General features: G+C 43.8%; 1 protein-coding gene across 6 annotated transcripts in view; it reads right to left on the bottom strand.

The window, feature by feature from the left end:
* The window catches only part of recql5 (RecQ helicase-like 5), a 106,487-nt gene that overhangs the window by 86,398 nt on the left and 646 nt on the right, over positions 1-19,443 (bottom strand). For 5 of the 6 annotated variants that reach the window (XM_078570855.1, XM_078570849.1, XM_078570850.1 and 2 more), the window contains exons 2-3: positions 5,243-5,364; positions 873-1,391 (exon numbers count right to left, since the gene is read on the bottom strand). In XM_078570855.1, the coding sequence (XP_078426981.1) occupies positions 873-1,391; positions 5,243-5,364 (641 nt within the window). The remainder of the gene's footprint in view (positions 1-872; positions 1,392-5,242; positions 5,365-19,443) is intronic. The other variant, XM_078570854.1, reaches the window with a different exon arrangement.

Here is a 19,443-nt window from a genome sequence, read left to right as displayed (position 1 = left end):
TGAATATCCTGTTTTCCATTCTTAATTAGCACTTTTCTCAGACAAAGACCACCACCTTCAACACCTCTTTGACCCTTTTGTCTCTGACATCTTTTGATTATCTGCTCACACCACACCCTCAATGTGTCTCTTTCCCCCCCGCCCCCCACCCACCTTAAACCAGTTTATATTTCTCCCTTGTTGAAACTATGCTGCAGTTCTGCCGAAGGGCCATGGAGGCTCGAAACGTTGACTGATTTCTTCTCCGCCGATGCTGCCAGACTTGCTGAGTTTTTCCAGGTAATTCTGTTTTAGTCTTTTAGTCTCTTTTTTTTCCCCCCAACCTTCTAATTTCTCCCGCTTAAAACCTATTACACTTCTAACTTTTCCCAGTTCTGATGAAAGGTCACAGACCTGAAACTTTAACTTTGTTTCTCTCTCCACAGATGCTGCCAGACCTGCTGAGTATTTCCAGTGTTTCTGTCTTTATTTCAGAGGTGATGGGGCAAGAACAAAAGGAAAGGTCCGTGATAGGGTGGAAGTTAGGAGAGGTTAAATAACAAAAGGGGTGATGGTGCAAGATAAAAGGAGACAGTAATGGGACAAATAAAGGAGCCATCTACAACTTTCTGCATTCAACAATTTTAGATAATAAAAGTTTTTGAACAGCAGTTATTGGGGATGATTTGGCTTATCTCATTTACACCTTCCCTAAACACATCTTTAGTTTCTTTACTTGTAATTGCTGCACAAATGGACAGCCCTTCAACACATGCTGCTTAATCTCACATGCGAAGAAGGTTGCTTGGGCTGGGCAAAGCCAGTGGAACAGCACACTAAGCAAAAATCTGCATGTTAAAGAATGAGTAAACACAATGAAAGCGCCTACAAACCCCTGCAGAGTCCTTCTGTCCCAGAGCCTTCTCACAGAATGCCTTCAGATTGACATAGGGTTGATTCAGGATCTCTTTGAAGAGAACATCGTAGAACAGATTAGCTCTGAAGCAAGGACTCTTGAAGACTGTGATGGGCTGCTTTAGCTGAAGAGCAGCCACAATATCATCCTGTACTTGCTGAGGGGCCGTAGCAGTCAGAGCCACGCAGGTGATACCAGAAGCCTTGCTGCGTAAAGACCCCAGTTTGAGGTAATCGGGTCGAAAGTCATGCCCCCACTGCGACACACAATGTGCCTCGTCGATAACCAGGTACGAGAGGAGATGTCGAGCCAGCAGGGAGTCAATGACGGGAAGCATGGTGTTGGAAGCTGCCATCTCCGGGGTGATGTAGAGCAGTTTGATGCTGGGCTTCCCACAGTTCAAGTCAGATAGGACCACTTTCCGCTCCTCTAGGGACAGCTTGGAATTCAGGGAGCATGCTCGGATATTCAGTACACGCATGTGCTCGATCTGGTCCTATGGAAGGGAAAGATATTAAAACCACATCACAGACGCAAGGAGATTAAACACAATACACCCTGCAGGATACTTCCAGATATTAAGCACCGTCTGGACCCGACATTAAACAATCACCCCGCAGGATAATTCCCCCAGATGCTAAACATGATACACACTACAGGGCAACCCCACCTTGCAGAATTATTTCCCCAGATGTTAAACATGATACACACTGCAGGTCAACCCACAACATTAAAAAGTCACCCTGCAGGATAATCCCCCCAGATATTAAACATGATACACACTGCAGGGCAACCTCCCCCCTCTGCAGACATTAAACACTATATACCCTGTAGGATAATCCCCCCTCTGGAGACATTAAACACTGTACATCCTGCAGGATAATCCCCAACACTCCACAGACACTAAACACTATTGTACACCCTGCAGGGTAATCCCATGGACATTAAACACTGTACACGCCCTTGTGACAACCTTTGACTCAGAAGAATATTTCTTTAAAACATGTGAATTTTTAATTGTTTTTAAGAATGTTTGAAAAGGACTTTTAAGAGTTTGTTTCAATTGTGATTTCCTTGCATATTAAGTGCTTGTCCATGTAACCTGGCAACCTTGACCTGGAAACAGTACCAACACGAAGGAAGTTCACATATGAAAGCCATGTATCTAGCAAATGAAGGAGAGCTGCAGGCACAAAGGAGAGCTACAAACAGAGAAGGTGGAGGATGAAGACAGGTGCAGATACAAAAAGAAAGCAGGCAGAGACAGAAAGAGTATCACAGAGAATTTTTGAGAGAAGAAACAAATCATTCTCAGGAAGCAGATAGTTTTTTCTGTTTGGCAGGAAAGGAGACAAGAGCTCTTGGAGATACTCTGCGAACTGGCTATAAAGTTCTAAAACCTGGAAAACTGTGTGAATAGCTCAGAGATGCTAAACAACTGGGTATTTCCCAGAAGTGGACAAACCATGAACCAGACTGTTATTGGTTGGTCGGTTGATCGGTTGAAAAGGAACTCTGGAAAACTGCACCATCCGGACTGTTGTGACCCGAGGGAATGACAAGGTAACCAACTGTCCCATGTTTTAAGGGACTGTTCTGTAATTTTACGTTTTGTCCTCCCCAGGATGCTTTTTGTCCTGTATTTCTCAGGCAGTGACTGGGAGACTGCTTGGGGCGCGAGCACGTGGGAAGGCGGCGGGCGCACGTGAGGGGTGAGCTCTGTGTGAGGGGTGTGTGTATGTGTATGAGGTGTGTACGTGAGAGAGCATTTGTGTGTGCGTGTGTCAGGGATGAGTGTGAGGGGGGAGTGTGTGTGAGATGAGCAAGTCTGTGTGAGAGAGAGAGAGAGAGGATTGCGTGTTTGTGTGGGTGAGCGAGGGGGATGAGTGAGCAAATGGGGTGAATGTGTACGTGTTTGTGGGATGAGTATGTGAGCTGTGTGAAAGGTGAGAGTGTGTGTGTGTGTGTGTGAGGGGTGAAAGTGTGATGTGTGTGTGTGAGAGAGAGGGTGGCTTGTGTGTGGGGCTGAGGGGGGTGTGCATGTGTGTGGGGGGGCGTGCGTGCGCATGGGGGGGGCGTGCGCGTGGGGGGGGGGCGTGCGCGTGGGGGGGGCGTGCGCGTGGGGGGGGGCGTGCGCGTGGGGGGGCGTGCGCGTGGGGGGGGCGTGTGTGTGGGGGTGCATGTGTGTGTGGGGGGGGCTTGTGTGTGCTTGGGCAGTGAGTGTGAGTGAGAGAGAGAGAATGTGCACGTGTCTGTGAGCGCATGTGAAGGGGTGTGTGTGCGTGTGTGTGTGTGTGTGTGTGTGAGAGAGGGGTGAGTGTGTTTGTGTGTGTGTGTGTTAGGGTTGAGTGTGTGTGTGTGTTGAGAGGGAGGGGAGGGTGTGTGTCTGACTCACTCCCAGTCTCAGGGTTCTCATTCACTTTCAACCCCACACACCATCTTGCAGTGTGAGAGAGTGAGTGAGTGTGAGCACCCAGAACTGGGAGTGAGTTGGATACACACACTCACCTTTTCACACTCAGAATCACAGAATCTCAGTGGAGAAGAGGCCCTTCGGCCCATCGAGTCTGCACCAACACGTGAGAAACACCTGACATACCTACCTAATCCCATTTACAAGCATTTGGCCTACAGCCTTGAATGTTATGATGTGCCAAGTGCTCATCCAGATACTTTTTAAAGGATGTGAGGCAACCCGCCTCCACCACCCTCCCAGGCAGTGCACTCCAGACCGTTACCACCTCTGGGTAAAAAAGTTTTTCCTCACATTCCCCCTAAACCCCCTGCCTCTCACCTTGAACTTATGCTCCCTCGTGACTGACCCTTCAACTAAGGGGAACAGCTGCTCCCTATCCACCTTGTCCCTGCCCCTCATAATCTTGTACACCTCAATCAGGTCGCCCCTCAGTCTTCTCTGCTCCAACGAAAACAACCCAAGTCTATCCAACCTCTCTTCATAAATTAATCGTTTCATCCCAGGCAACATCCTGGTGAATCTCCTCTGCACCACCTCCACACACGCAATCACATCCTTCCTATAATGTGGCGACCAGAACTGCACACAGTACTCCAGCTGTGGCCTCACCAGGGTTCTAGACAACTCCAACATGACCTCCCTACTTTTGTAATCTATGCCTCAATTGATAAAGTCAAGTGTTCCATATGCCTTTTTCACCACCCCACTAACGTGCCCCTCCGCCTTCAGAGATCTATGGACACACACGCCAAGGTCCCTTTGTTCCTCAGAACTTCCTAGTGCCATGCCGTTCATTGAATACTTCCTTGTCAAATTACTCCTTCCAAAGTGTATCACCTCACACCTTTCAGGGTTAAATTCCATCTGCCACTTATCTGCCCATTTGACCATCCCGTCCATACCTTCCTGTAGCCCAAGACACTCAACCTCACTGTTAACCACGCGGTTAACCACCATCTTTGTGTCATCTGCAAACTTACTAATCCTACCCCCGACATGGTCATCTATGTCATTTTATATAAATGACCAATAATAGGGGACCCAGCACAGATCCCTGTGGTACGCCACCAGACATTGGCTTCCAGTCACTAAAGCATCCTTCTATCTTCACCCTCTGACTCCAATGGCAGCAACAGCCCCGATCCGCTGGGTCTCGGCCTGCATGCCCCACCACCTCCCCCAGACTCTGGCGAAGTGTCTCTGATTTTATTTCCTCAGAGTTGATCACCCGGAGGAGAGAGGGTTCGTCAAAGTGTGCCTTGCTGATTATAATCATATTCAGGAAACCCGAAGGTGAAAGCTGCTGTCGGATCAGGTTCCTGACCTACCCTGCGTGAAGAAACAGCAGCGTACTGGAACTGGGTGGCTGCAAGCGCTTGTCGTTGTCAAGATGCATTTATGTTGAATCAATTATTTAAAGTGAAATCTACCTTTTTATTTGAAGTATCTTTTGCCTGTTAATTCATGCTTAATTTGCGTTGGTTCTGGTTCATGTTAAAGTAAAAGCTACAAAAAGTGAAATCTTCATTTGGGGGTCACTCAGTAAATCTGGTTATTTTGGTTTGCAATTCCCCCACGGGGAAATCCTGCAGGAAAATCCCACTCCACCCCTCCACACCGCCACCTCCCCCTCAAAGGTATTAAACACTGTACACCGTGCAGGGTACCTTTCCTAGACATTTGAATCTACAGTGGTTTTACGATAATGCAATAATTTAGGGACTTTTGGGAAGGGAACAACATTTCAGGGCCAGTAGGGTCGAGTCAGGCTACTGTGTCAGATTACTGTGGTTCACACTGAACTGGCCCCGATCCTGTAATGATTCATTGCCACGCAGTACAAGGTGGAAAACATCCAGTATTAAACTCACCTGAATAAGAGCGATCAATGGGGAGATCACAATGGTGACACCCTCAGCAAGTACAGCTGGTAACTGGTAACAGAGAGATTTCCCTGCTCCTGTTGGCATGCAGATGAAGACATCCTTGTCGCCTGCAAAGAGAACAGAAACAAGCTCATCCTCGGCCCAGCTCCTATGAGATAAGGGCCAGATTTCCCCCGGCCCAGCTCCTATATCAACTTTCATTTATATAGTGCCTTTAACATAGTAAATATCCTAAGGTACTTCACAGGAGTATAATAAGACCAACACTGACATTGAGTCAAAGCAGACATTCGGACAGGAGGTAGGTTTTAAAAGAATGTCTTAAAGGAGAAGATGGACTGTCTTCGGGAGGGACTTCCAGAGCTAAAGGCCTGTGTAGCTGAAGGCAGAGCCACCAATGGTGAGGGGAAGGAAATCAGGGATGCCCAAGAGGCTGGAATTGGAGGAATGCATAGTATTGGAGAATTGTAAGACTAGTTGAAATTAGAGATCAGAAGGACCGACTCCATGGAGAAAATTGAACACTAGGATAAGAAATTTAAAATCAAGATGTTGACTGACAGGGAGCAAATGTAGGTCAATGAGCACAGGAGTGATGAGTATGCAGGACTTGGATGCAAATTAAGATATGGGAAACAGAATTTTGGAATGACCTCAAATTTAGGGAGGATCCAAGATGGAACGTTAACCATGAGACCATTGAAGGTCTCAAGTCTGGAGGTAACAAAAGCATGTCCCAATTTTAACTGTGGAAGTGGGTGGATTTTGGATGAGTTGAAATTTTGCTCAATATTTCTTCTCCCCCCCCACCCCCCTCCCCGTTTCCCAGTTCCTACTGCACGAGGCACCATATCTCCCTGATAGCCCAGCTCCTGTTGTAGGGATATAGGATTATAGTAGGCCATTCAGCCCATTGGGCCTGCAATGCCATTCAGTTAGATCATGGCTGATCATGTGCCTCAATGCCACTTTCCTGCGCTATTCCCATATTCCTTGACATCATTAGTATCCAGAAATCTATTGATTTCTGTCTGGAACATGCTCAATGATTGAACCTCCACAGCCCTCTTGGGTAGAAAATTCCAAAGATTCATCACCCTCTGAGTGAAGAAATTCCTCCTCATCTCAGTTCTAAATGGCCTACCCCTTATTCTGAGACTGTGCCCTCTAGTTCTAGACTCACCAGTCAGAGGAAACATTCTATCGACACCTACCCTGTCACACCCTGTGAAAATTTTGTAAGTTTCAATGAGATCACCTTTCACTCTTCGAAACGTTAGAGAATACAGGCTTAGTTTCCTCAATCTCTCCTCATAAAACAATCCTGTTATCCCAGGGATTAGTCTAGTGAACTTCCGTTGCACTCCCTCTATGGCAAGTATATCCTTCCTTAAATAAGGGCACCAAAAGTGTACACAATACTCCAGGTGCTGTCTCACCAGGGCTCTATACTATTGAAGCAAGCCACCTTTACTCCTGTATTCAAAATTTCCTTGCGATGAAGGTCAAAATACCATTTGCCTTCCTAATTGCTTGCTACATTTGCATGCTAGCTTTTAGTGACTCATGAACAAGGACCCCCAGGTCCCTTTGGACATCAACACTTCCCAACACCTCACCGCTTAAGAAATAATCTGCTTTTCTGTTTTTTTCTGTCGAAGTGGATAACTTCACACTAATTCACATTATATTCCATCTGACATGTCCTTTCCCGTTCACTTAACCTGTCCAAATTGCCTTGAAGCTTTCTTGCATCCTCCTCACAGCTTGCATTCCCACCTAGTTTTCTCATAAGCATTTGGTCCCCACGTGCAAATCATTTATATAGATTGTGAACAGCTGTGGCCCTAGCACTGATCATTGCAGTACCCCACCAGTAACAGTCTGCCATCCCGACAATTACCCACTTATCCTTACTCTGTTTTCTGTCTGTTAACCAGTTCTCAAATCATACCAGTATATTACCCCAAATCCCATGTGCTCTAATTTTGTTTATTAACCTATGTGGAACCTTATCAAAAGCCTTCTGAAAATCTAAGCGCAACACATCCACTGGTTCTCCTTTATCTATGCAACAGGTAACATCCTCAAAAAACTCCAACAGGTTTGCCAAAAATGATTTCCCTTTCTTAAATTCATGTTGACTCTACCCGATCATATCATTATTTTCCAAGCGTCTAGTTATCTTTGCAGTCTGCTCAAAAATCAAGGCAGACACTACATTTTAGTACTGAGGGAGCATTGCGCTGAGGTATCATCTTTTGGTTAAGACATTAAACCAAGGTCCCATCTGCCTACTCAGGTGGATGTGAAAGATCCCATGGCACTATTTTGAAGAGCAAAGAAATTATCCCCAGTATTTTGCCAATATTTATCCCTCAATCAATATCACAACAGATTTCTTGGTCATTATCGCACTGCTGTTTGTGGGAGATTGCTATGTGCAAATTGGCTGCCACTTTATTCTACATTACAAGTGCGATCACGTTTCAAAAGCACCTCATTGGCTATGAAGCACTTTGAGACATCAGGTGGTCATGAAAAGCGGTATATAAATGCAAGTCTTTTCCAATGGTGCATGGAAATCAACCTTCTGTCAGGTATTGGGACTTCTGCTTTGCAGAAACATGTAGATGGCACCACACAGCGAGAGTTAGGTATGCTTTCCACTTTTCTGTGCTAGTTTCCTTCCCTTTTTCAGCCTACACCACTGGCTCACAGCAATGCAAAAAAGTGTAAGTCTCTCCCTATCAATACACAGCCTCTCCATCGATAAGTCCTCAGCTGTGCCTCCTTGTGGCGACACACAGAAACTGGACCCTTCGCAGCCCCAGGCTAAAGCTTCAGAGGAACTCAGAGGAGGTTTGGCCCCCAGACATGCAGTGTGCAGGCCCACCAGCATGTGGACATGTCCTGGCACTTATGAACCAAACTCCCAGCTACGGGTGAATAGCTCCACTGGCTTGTGGATACCTCAGGAGGTTGAAAGCTAAGGGAGTAAACCGCAAATAAAAATCTGGAGTGGAGCACGAAGGCAGACTGATGTCTAAATATGTCATCCTTCCAGCAACTCCTGCAACCAAGCCGGTGCCAAATGTAGTGCTTTACATCCCTTTGGACTTAACCAGGGAGGTCGAGAAGGGGACATTTGGGCAGCGCAGGTCTCCATACATTTTGCCCTGGACACACCAGTTTCATTGCTGAGCTTGCTAATCTCGATGATTGAAACCGCCACAAATGGTTTGAAACACTTTCTCCATCCGCCTCTCAACTCAAACAGGGCCAGTTAACCTAACGAGCATCTATTCTCCAATGCTGCTCTCATTACAGGGTCGAAAGATGAGTTCTGTGAGGAGCTTGACAGTGCTTTCAGCAGAATCCCTAAGTCTTTACCTACTGGAGGATTTCAACACAAAAGTGTTGAAGTGTTGAACACAAAAGAGGCCTGCCCTTCCTGCCTCAGACATCATGGCCTAGGAAAGATAAATGAGAAAGACAGAGACTACTTAAGCTTTACAGCTACCACAAGCTTTGTGTAATTAACACCTTCTTTCAGAACAAACCATGTCTTAAGGTGTCCCGGAGACATCCAAGGTCAGGGCATTAGCATCAACTGGATCTGATCTTCGCCAGACGTGACTCTCTGAACAGAATTCTCAACACACGCAGCTACCACAGCAATGATCGTGATATAGATCACTCCTGGGTGTGCACCAGGATTAGGACACAACCCCTGAAGTTTTCATTCATGGCAGAAATGCCGTCCTCGTCTCAACATCAGCCATACTGCCTACCCAGAAAAATCAGCAGCTCCTCGACTTGATTGAACAGACGTTCTCCAGCATTCCAACAGAGGGTGCAGAAGCAAAATGGAACATATTTCAAGACACCATCTACAAAACTGCACTCTCAACATAGGAAAGCAAGAGCGAAGAAATGCTTACTGGCTTAAGGCTAAAGTCACTGTGATGGAACGTGCTATTGAAGCCAAGTGGTCCACGCTCATTAATTACAAAGTGATTTGAGTGAGTAGACTCTATGCTGGGCAGGAGAAAAGACTGAACAGTTTCCCTCTCTGACGTATTAGACATATCCTCAGCAGGACAAGGTCACCAACTCAGAGATCCTGGAGTGTACCAATTCTAACAGTATACACTCATTGCTAAGCCAACGCTGTCTGCATTGGCTCTGCCACATTCATCGGATAGATGTCAGCTGTATACCTAAAGACCTTCTGTACGGTGAACTGGCCACTGGCTATCTATTCCTCTGCTACAAGGACACCTGCAAGCGAGATATGAAGATGGTGGACATTGACACTGACAACTGGGAGCCAGTCGTTGACTCAGAACAGACCAGGAAGCCAAACTGGGGCATTTTAGTTTGTATGTCTTATTGCTACACTGGCAGTATCACAGAATCACAGTGCAGAAGAGGCCTTTCGGCCCATCGAGTCTGCACCAACACATGAGAAACACCTGACCTACCTACCTAATCCCATTTACCAACACTTGGCCCATAGCCTTGAATGTTATGACGTGCCAAGTGCTCATCCAGGTACTTTTTAAAGGGTGTGAGGCAACCCGCCTCCACCACCCTCCCAGGCAGTGCATTCCAGTCCGTCACCACCTCCTGGGTAAAAAGGTTTTTCCTCACATTCCCCCTAAACCTTCTGCCCCTCACCTTGAACTTATGTCCCCTTGTGACTGACCCTTTAACTAAGGGGAACAGCTGCTCCCTATCCACCCTGTCCATGCCCCTCATAATCTTGTACACCTCGATCAGGTCGCCCCTCAGTCTTCTCTGCTCCAACAAAAACAACCCAAGTCTATCCAACCTCTCTTCATAACTTAAATGTTTCATCCCAGGCAACATCCTGGTGAATCTCCTCTGCACCACCTCCAGTGCAATCACATCCTTCCTATAATGTGGCGACCAGAACTGCACACAGTACTCCAGCTGTGGCCTCATCAAGGTTCTATACAACTCCAACATGACCTCCCTACTTTTGTAATCTATGCCTTGATTAATAAAGGCAAGTGTCCATGTGTCTTTTTCACCACCCTACTAACATGCCCCTCTGCCTTCAGAGATCTATGGACACACATGCCAAGGTCCCTTTGTTCCTCAGAACTTCCTAGTGCCATGCCGTTCATTGAATACTTCCTTGTCAAATTACTCCTTCCAAAGTGTATCACCTCACAATTTTCAGGGTTACATTCCATCTGCCACTTATCTGCCCATTTGACCATCCCGTCTATATCTTCCTGTATCCCAAGACACTCAATCTCACTGTTAACCACCCGGTCAATCTTTGTGCCATCCATAAACTTACTAATCCTACCCCCCACATAGTCATCTATGTCGTTTATATAAATGACAAATAATAGGGGACCGAGCACAGATCCCTGTGGTACGCCACTGGACACTGGCTCCCAGTCACTAAAGCATTTTTCTGTCATCACCCTCTGCCTCCGACAACTAAGCCAATTTTGAATCCACCTTAACAAATTACCCTGTATCCCATGTTTCTTTGCCTTCTTTATAAGTCTCCCATGTGGGACCTTGTCAAAGGTTTTGCTGAAATCCATATAAACTACATCAACTGCACTACCCTCATCTACACACCTGGTCACTTCCTCAAAAAATTCAATCAAATTTGTTAAGCATGACCTCCCTTTGACAAAGCCTAGCTGACTATCCCTGATCAAACCTTGCCTCTCCAAGTGGAGACAGATACTCTCCTTCAGGAATTTCTCCAATAGTTTCTCTACCACTGACGTGAGACTCACTGGACTGTAGTTCCCTGGCTTATCTCTACAGCCCTTCTTAAATAGCAGAACCACATTAGCTGTTCTCCAGTCCTCTGGTACCTCCCCCGTGGCCAGAGAGAAATTAAAAATTTGAGTCAGAGCCCCTGCGATCTCCTCCCTTGCCTCCCTCAGCAGTCTGGGACACAAATCATCCGGACCTGGAGATTTGTCCACTTTTAAGCCTGCCAACACCTCCAATACCTTGTCACTTCCTATATCAATTTGCTTAAGAACCTCACAGTCTCTCTCCCCGAGTTCGATACCTTCATCTTCATTAACACTCTAGGAATGTCCTCTGCTCCGCCCATAGATTGCACTCTTGGTCCCTTATTGGCCCTACTCTTTCCCTGGTTATCCTCTTCCCATTGATATACTTATAGAATATCTTGGGATTTTCCCTACTTTTACCAGCCAGAGCTTTCTCATATCCCCTCTTTGCTCTCCTAATTGCTTTCTTAAGCTCCACCCTGCACTGTCTGTACTCCACTAATGCCTCTGCTGATTTGCTTCCCCAAGTAATCTGACTTCTAACTTGATATATTTAGCTTGGCCTAGTTGGTATTGCTCTCGGCTCTCCTGAGGGCTTTCAACCAAACCTTTGTTGAGCACCTTTAACATAAACACCACAAAGTACTTCACAAGCAGGCGAAAAGGAAACAAGATGCCATACCACAGATTAGGAGGATGACCCAAAGCTGAAAAGCTAAGTTTTTAATAAGGTGGAAGAAGGAGAGGAATCTAGGGAGGGGCCTTCAGAGAACTGGGCCAAGGTGATTGGAAGCTCTGTCACCAATGGGGAGTGTGGGGACACAAGCGTACAGATGGCTGCAATCAGAAATGGAGCATTTCCAAGGGGGCCTAGATCTGATAAAGACTGCAGAGTGTGATGAGGCCAAGGAAAAAAAAAAGAGAACATGGATTTTAAAAGTGATGCTATGGGTGACAAGTAGTGAACATAGATCAGTGCAGATGGGGGTGAAGGATAAGCAGGACAGGAAAGTGGGGCAGAGTTTTGGACAAAAAGTGGTCTAGGTGATGGATAGTCTGTGTTAAGCTCAGAGTTAAAGAGAATCTCAAGTTTGCGAATGGACTGGTTCAGGTTGAATGGCTAAAGACTACAGGCTCATTCGCCCCATGCTGAACTGCAGAAAGTTGTGATTCATGCAAAACAACAATCTGACAGAACGATAACAGTCGAAGGTTCAAGAGAAGTGGTTGGGAGCTACAGCTAGGTTTCAGTTTACAACCTAAGCTGACACTGACTCAGATGGGCACTAAAGCACCAGCACAATCTGAAGAGCAGGATAGTCTTCCTCTTACTAACACTATCCAACATTGCACATTCAATTAGTGAAGAATGGCTGTCATATGTGCCTAAATGTACAATCTTTACAATTCCATAGGTAATTGATTGTGTGAAGTCCTTCAGTGTGATATGGTGCAATATAAATATTGGTGCTGCACTGCATTGCTGAATAACTAAACTAACCAGGATTTTAAATTCTGGGTAATAATTTTTACAATACACTTTCAACTTCCAATAGGAAATTCAGAAGAATCTTCTTTACCCAAAGAACGGTGAAAAGGTGGAACTCGGTACCACAGAGAGTAATTGAAGTGAACATTATAGATGCATTTAAAGGGAAGCTAGACCAGCATATGTGGAAGGAGGTAATAAATGGTTATGAAGGTAGATTTAGATAAGGAAAGATGGGAGGAGGCTCACTTGGAGCATAAACACTGACAGAAATAAATGTAATAACTACCACTGGAGAAAAAGCATTAGGGAAACTGATGGGGCTAAAGGCCCATAAGTCCCCTGGGCCTGATGGGTTGCATCTTAGGATATTAAAGGAAGTAGCTACAGAGATAGTGGATGCACTGGTGATAATCTTCCAAGGATCCTTAGATTCTGGACAAGTCCTAGAGGATTGGAAAACTACTAATGTAACGCCCTTATTCAAAAAGAGAGGGAGACAAAAAACAGGTAACTATAGGCCAGTTAGCTTAACATCCGTCATTGGGAAAATGTCAGAGTCTGTTATAAAGAATGTAATAGCAGAGCATTTAGAAATGCATAATATAATTAAGCAGAGTCAGCATGGCTTCATGAAGGGGAAGTCATGCCTGACAAATTCTTTAGAATTCTTTGAGGAGGTAATGAGCAGGATAAAGGGGAACCACTCGATGTAATATATTTGGATTTCCAAAAGGCGTTCGATAAGACACCGCACATAAGGCTACTTAAAAAGATAAGAGCCCATGGTGTTGGGGGTAGTATATTAGCATGGATAGAGGATTGGCTAACTAATAGAAGACAGAGAGTTGGGATAAGGGGGGAGGGTTTCAGAATGACAACCTGTAACTAGTGGAGTGCCACAGGGATCAGTGCTGGGGCCTCAATTATTTACAATATATATTAATGACTTGCATGAGGGAAATGAATGTACTATCACCAAGTTTGCGGATGACACAAACATAGGTGGAAAGGAAAGTGGCGAGGATGACACAAAGAGTCTACACAGGGATATAGACAAGTTAAGTGAGTGGGCAAAAGCTTGGCAAACAGAATATAATGTGGGAAAGTGTACAGATATGCACTTTGGCAGGAAGAATAGAGGAGCTGAATATTATTTAAATGGAGAAAAACTGCAGAAAGCTGCAGCATAGAGGGATTTGGAGGTCCTCCTGCACGGATCACAAAAAGCTAGCATACAAGTTCAGCAGGTAATAGGTAAGGCATATAGAATGTTGGCCTTCATTTCAAAGGGAATGGAGTATAAAAATATAGAAGTCTTGCTAAAACTATACAAGGCACTAGTTAGACCACACCTAAAATACTGTGAACAGTTTTGGTCCCCTTATCTAAGGAAAGATATACTGACATTGGAGGCAGTCCAGAGGAGGCTCACTAGGTTGATCCAGGGTACGGAGGGATTTTCTTATGAGGAGAAGTTGAGTAGGTTGGGCCTGTACTCAATGGAGTTTAGAAGAATGAGATGCGGCCTTATTGAAACACATCCTTAGGGGGCTCGACAGGGTGGATGCTGAGAGGCTGTTTCCCCTTCTGGGAGAAGCTAGGACCAGAGGGCATAATCTCAGAGTAAGGGGTCGCCCATTTAAAGCAGAGATGAGGAGGAATTTCTTCTCTCAGAGGCTGGTGAATCTGTGGAATTATTTACTGCAGAGGGCTGTAGAGGCTGGGTCATTAAGTATATTCAAGGTTGAGATAGACAGATTTTTAATCAGTAAGGGGATCAAGGGTTATGGGGAAAAGGCAGGAAAGTGGAGTTGAAGATTATCAGATCAGCCATGATCTCATTGAGTAGCGGAGCAGACTTGATGGGCCGAATGCCCACTTCGGGCTCCTACGTCTTATGATCTAGTTAGGCTGAATGACCTGTTCTTTGCCATATACCCTGTGTAACTATAATCTGTGGCTCTGACCTTGTAACAAAGAAATATGAACAAGCCCTTCCAAGTTTCTAGATGGTGGATTGATACCAAAGGGTTAATTTCCTTTAAGTGGTGTTTGTGTATGAACTGTAGTGACAGAGACAATGTAATTGGAGAAAGCCGGTCTCTTCTCACTAACCAAGGGTGCTTTGATACTGTGCATTAAAATCCTAATCAACCCACTCCTCCAACACATTCTGTTCTACAAAATTGCAGAATTCTTCCCCTCCCTCTTCCTCCCTACAATCTAGACAAGCTGACCCCAAACTATCACTTGATTTATCTTGCCTTTTGTCCTAACTTCAACTTTAGTGGTTCTCTAATTAATGGATTTCCAAGCTTTTTCCCTCTTGAATGGGAACACCATGGGGGTTTAGGTCACATATTAAATTAAATCCATCTCCCCAAGGATCTGCAGGCATCTCAAGTTCTCGGGTTCTGATTGAGGATTTATCCATAAACAGAACTGAGGACAGCCCTTTCCAAACCACCAGGCCCACATAAGGGTCAAAGAGAATGAGCCCATGAATAAGAAATGGAACACGAAATGGGCTGAGTTGTGAGAACTTCTATTGTTGGGTTATCAGGGCTCAGGAGTCACAGATCAGACAGCCCATCCATGCTTAGCCCTCCAGCATGGTTTCCCTAATTTAACAAAAAGATAAATCACAAGTAGAACTGAATCACCTTAGCTGTGAATTCAGATTTCAATCCTTAGACTAGCAGGTCTGACTGAAGTTGTACTATTTTTCAGGTGATGTGTTGTACTTAGCCTGTAAATAAGTTGAAAGTCAAATGCTTATTAGTGCTCTTTTCATTCATTCTGGCCTTGGCCATGACAATTTCTCCATTTTAATTCATTTATATCTTTGTCTGAACTGCTTGAAGCCACTGACTTTCTCTGTGAAATGGAGGAAATTTTAAGAACACAAATTCATAGAATCGTACACCAGAGCAGGCCATTCAGCTCATTGTGCCTGTGCCAGCCCTTTGAAAGAGCTATCCAGTTAGTCCCATACCCTTGCTCTTTGTCCACAGGCTGCCTTTTCAAATTATAAGCCTCAATCAAGATGCTGAAAGCTTCAGATATCAGCAATTTAATGGGAACGTGGACTGAAATTTAACATGTGATGGTGGTTCAACAGGGTTAGTAACAAAAACTATGAAGGCTTTGAAAAATTCAGGGCCAATGGTCTGCACACAAGGACACTTTAAGAAAATGTCTAACAAAATTATTACATTTTGGTAGTCATCTGAAGCTTATACTAAAGGGTTGGAGAGACGTGAAGCTACCGCCCCACCTTTTAAAAAAAACAGGACAATCCTGGAAATTACAGCCCACTGAACATGTTGCAAGTGAAATGTCAGAGGTTGTCCCAAAGAAGGACAAGGTCAGCATGATTTTATGGGGAAGGTGAAGACCAACAAACTGTTAGGAGGTGAATGGAAGGTAGAGACATCACATTTCACACAGCAGGTAGGCTGAACTGCTCAAGAGAGACAATCAAGGTGTTCAATAAGAAAATAAATTGGAGGACATAAGTAACAAACTGTTTTTCATCTATGGGACTAGTGAGCTGGGCTACAATGATCTTTGTCAGTCTAGTATGCTCCTACATTCTAACAAGGAGAGGCAACTGCAGCCTCAAATCAGCCATTGCACAATAACCACTGATCAAATTCACCATGATACAAAGTTTAGTTACTGGTTCTGATGACAGGTCATCGTTATGAAACGTTAACTCTGTTTCAAATATTTTTAAACCTCTTAAGCTTTTCCAGCATTTTCGTTTCACTGTGTTTCCTGCCAACTCAAGATGGCCACCAATACTCTTCTGCACACGCGCACTGATCCACACATGTGCAGAAAACCAACAGCACTGCACCCAGTCTATGGCTTTGATTTATTTAATTGTAGAGCTGATTCTGACCTGCAGTCTTGAATAAAAATAGTTTTCTTGCTGTAGGTAATTCATCATAAAAATGTTGATTATGGGAGAGAAATAGGATCAGGATTCGTCTTATCCTCAGGATACTGAACTGAGGTTACGATATGATATCTGAATGAGAGAATCACCCGAATGCTCTTCGTTAGGTTAGGATATGATATCAGAAAGAGAATCACCTGAGTGCTCTTTGCTATGTTTTCTGCAGAGATCAGCTGGATAAAGTCATTCAAAACTAACTTGGAAATATCAAGCCTTAATTCAAGTGTCTCAGGGATGTGGCAGATATGATGATTAAAATTATCTTCTAAACAAACTTTGCCAACACATTTCTAAGAAAAACATTTTGTAGCTATATTGACAAGTGCGATTAAGTTCACTGTGGTATTGCAATGACGTTACAGAATAAAACAGTACAACTGCACATGTACTGCATTGGCAGCAAATGCAGCCTTTTGTTTTCGTTTTAGTTTAATCACTGGGCAGTCACTGGGCTCAGTGTAATGACACCAGCACACTAACAGTGTTATGAAAGTATAATAATTATCCTAATATTAGTCTGGTCTATTGTAAAATAGGTTTATGGGTGTGAGCGTAGATGGTTTGGTCTGTGTGATTTAATTACCTTGGAGTCATGTAGGCTGCAAGCTTGGAATTATCAAAAGAAGTTAGGTGTAGAAATGTTCTTGAAATGCTAAAGAGTAAACATGGATGGAGTCTTAGCACGTAAGGTGTGAAGGGGATTTGCATTTTTAGATAAGTGAAGGGGTTGTTTGGATTTCAAAGGGATGTTAGGATGTTTACAACTAGCCAGATAAGCAAGGCTAAGCAGTGTGTTTACTTTTCCCAAAGGTTACTGACAATATTGGCAAAATGAAAAATTTTATATTATGGGAAAGATGAAGTTCCAAAGATCTATGGAACTTACATATTAAAGAGAAAGAAACATACATAAAGGAGAATGAAAGGCTAGTTTGGGAAGCCATGTAAGATCTAACAGGGGTGTGTGAAACAGCCTTCGGGAAGCCTCCAGTCATTTGTACATAAGTCTGTTGTGTCCAGTAACTAAAGTTGGAGACAAGCTTTTGGAATTCCACTGTCAAGTGGGTACTGTGATAACGTGCTGGCTTGTTTCTTTTAATTTAAAATCTATTTTGGACTGTTGCCTTAAAGAGGGGTGTGTAATTGGGAGGCAGGTTAATTCGGAATTTTAGGATTTGTTATAGTAGTAATTGTAGTCTTATATGTATGTGCTTGAAATCTTTTCTTTTGTTAATAAATATTTTAATTTAATTCTTGAAAATTCTAAAGATCTTAGTTGACTCACTGCTTCCGAATTCAGTGCACATATCTTGTAATAAATACAAATCGTAAAACCGTTGCGATAGCATGACCAAGTTTCCCTTGTGGATTTGGTCTACCTGGCACAGATCATCTGCCACGTCATAACAACAGAAATATCACATTTAAGTCAATAATTTTTAACAGTCAAATATGACTCCTAAGACATGGAAATTATCAGCCAGTTATTCTGTTGGCAAGCTCTAGAATCTATAACAGGACAAAATTACTGAGCTCTCAGAAAGACGTGAGCTAATCAGGTTTAGCTTGCAAATTTATAAAAGGCGGTTTAGTGTTTGACCAAAATTGTAGCATTCTTGGAAGACATTCCTTGTTCAAGCATAATATAGATTTTTAAAAAGCAAGATAAACAGTTATGGCAAAGTTAGTTCCACAATGAGTGGAAAGTGGACAAATGGATGGATGGATGAATGACTAGAGAACAGAAAACAAAGGTAAAAGGTCATTGCTTGGCTTGAAAGCTGCAGTGAGTGGTGCTGAACAGACAATTGTCTTGGCATTGCTCTTAATTATCAAACAAGTGAAAGACCTGGACTTCAGAATTGAAAGAACATTGATATTTGCTAATACAACAAATAGGATGTCTGGAACGAGCATCATGAAAAACTTCAGGAAATAGATAGGCGAGCAGGTTGGGCAAGCACAGTTTAATACTAAAACACAAGAAATACATTCTGGAATTTGAAGAAAGGGATGCTAAGATTTTAAATGGAGCACATGGACTATGGTGTGTGGATACACAGGTGATTAAAAGTGTTGTTGCAAGTAAAAAAATAAAGCCCATAAAAAGGCAAAGAGAAGCACTGATTTTGTATGGTGATGTGTAGAATACAATACCAAGTAGCTCAATTCAAAATTGTAGATTACTTTAGTTACACTACAGTTGGTGTCTGGTGTACAGTTTTTGGCTTTCCATTCTCGGAAGGATATCTGTATAACAAAATGAGCAGCCTTGATTCATTATACCAGCACTGAAGAGAAATTAGAGAAATTAAGGGTTCTCCACTGGAACTACATAGGTGAAAAGTGATATTTAAAAAGTTCTTTAAGATTAGAAGGGTAAATAAGGAGAGATTATTTACACTGAAAGGGAGGGGACAGTTCCTAAGTATCACAGAATAGTAAGATTTTCCACAGAGCAGGTAGAATATTCAGCCACAGACCCTTGTTGAATCACAAATGTATAAATCTTCAAAATGTCTTATCTAAAGAAGCAAGGTAAGAAGTGCAGGTATAGATGAGACGGCTCATGTGGAGACATCAATGCAGAGTTGAAGGGCTGAACGACATAGAATGCCCAAACATTCTATGAATTGTTGCAAGTATGAGGGGCAGTCGTGGATGCCAGTAATGTAACCCATCGTGATACAGTGGGAGAATAGTGCCCCAGTATTACACAATAGAAGACCTGTACCCACCAGTACTGCATCCCAGTGATACATAGTGGCAGACCTGTACCCACTAGTACTGCACCCGTGATACAGTAGCAGACTTGTACCCACCAGTACTGTACCCCAGTGATACACAGTAGCAGACTTGTACCCACCAGTACTGTACCCCAGCGCTACACAGTGACACGTGTGTCCACCAATACTCTACAAGTGGTTTT

This window comes from Cetorhinus maximus, chromosome 24 (assembly GCF_964194155.1).
Source record: "Cetorhinus maximus chromosome 24, sCetMax3.hap1.1, whole genome shotgun sequence".
Lineage (NCBI taxonomy): Eukaryota > Metazoa > Chordata > Chondrichthyes > Lamniformes > Cetorhinidae > Cetorhinus > Cetorhinus maximus.
The sequence above is the reverse complement of the archived record's forward strand: the minus strand, read 5'-3'. Positions and strand labels throughout refer to the sequence as shown.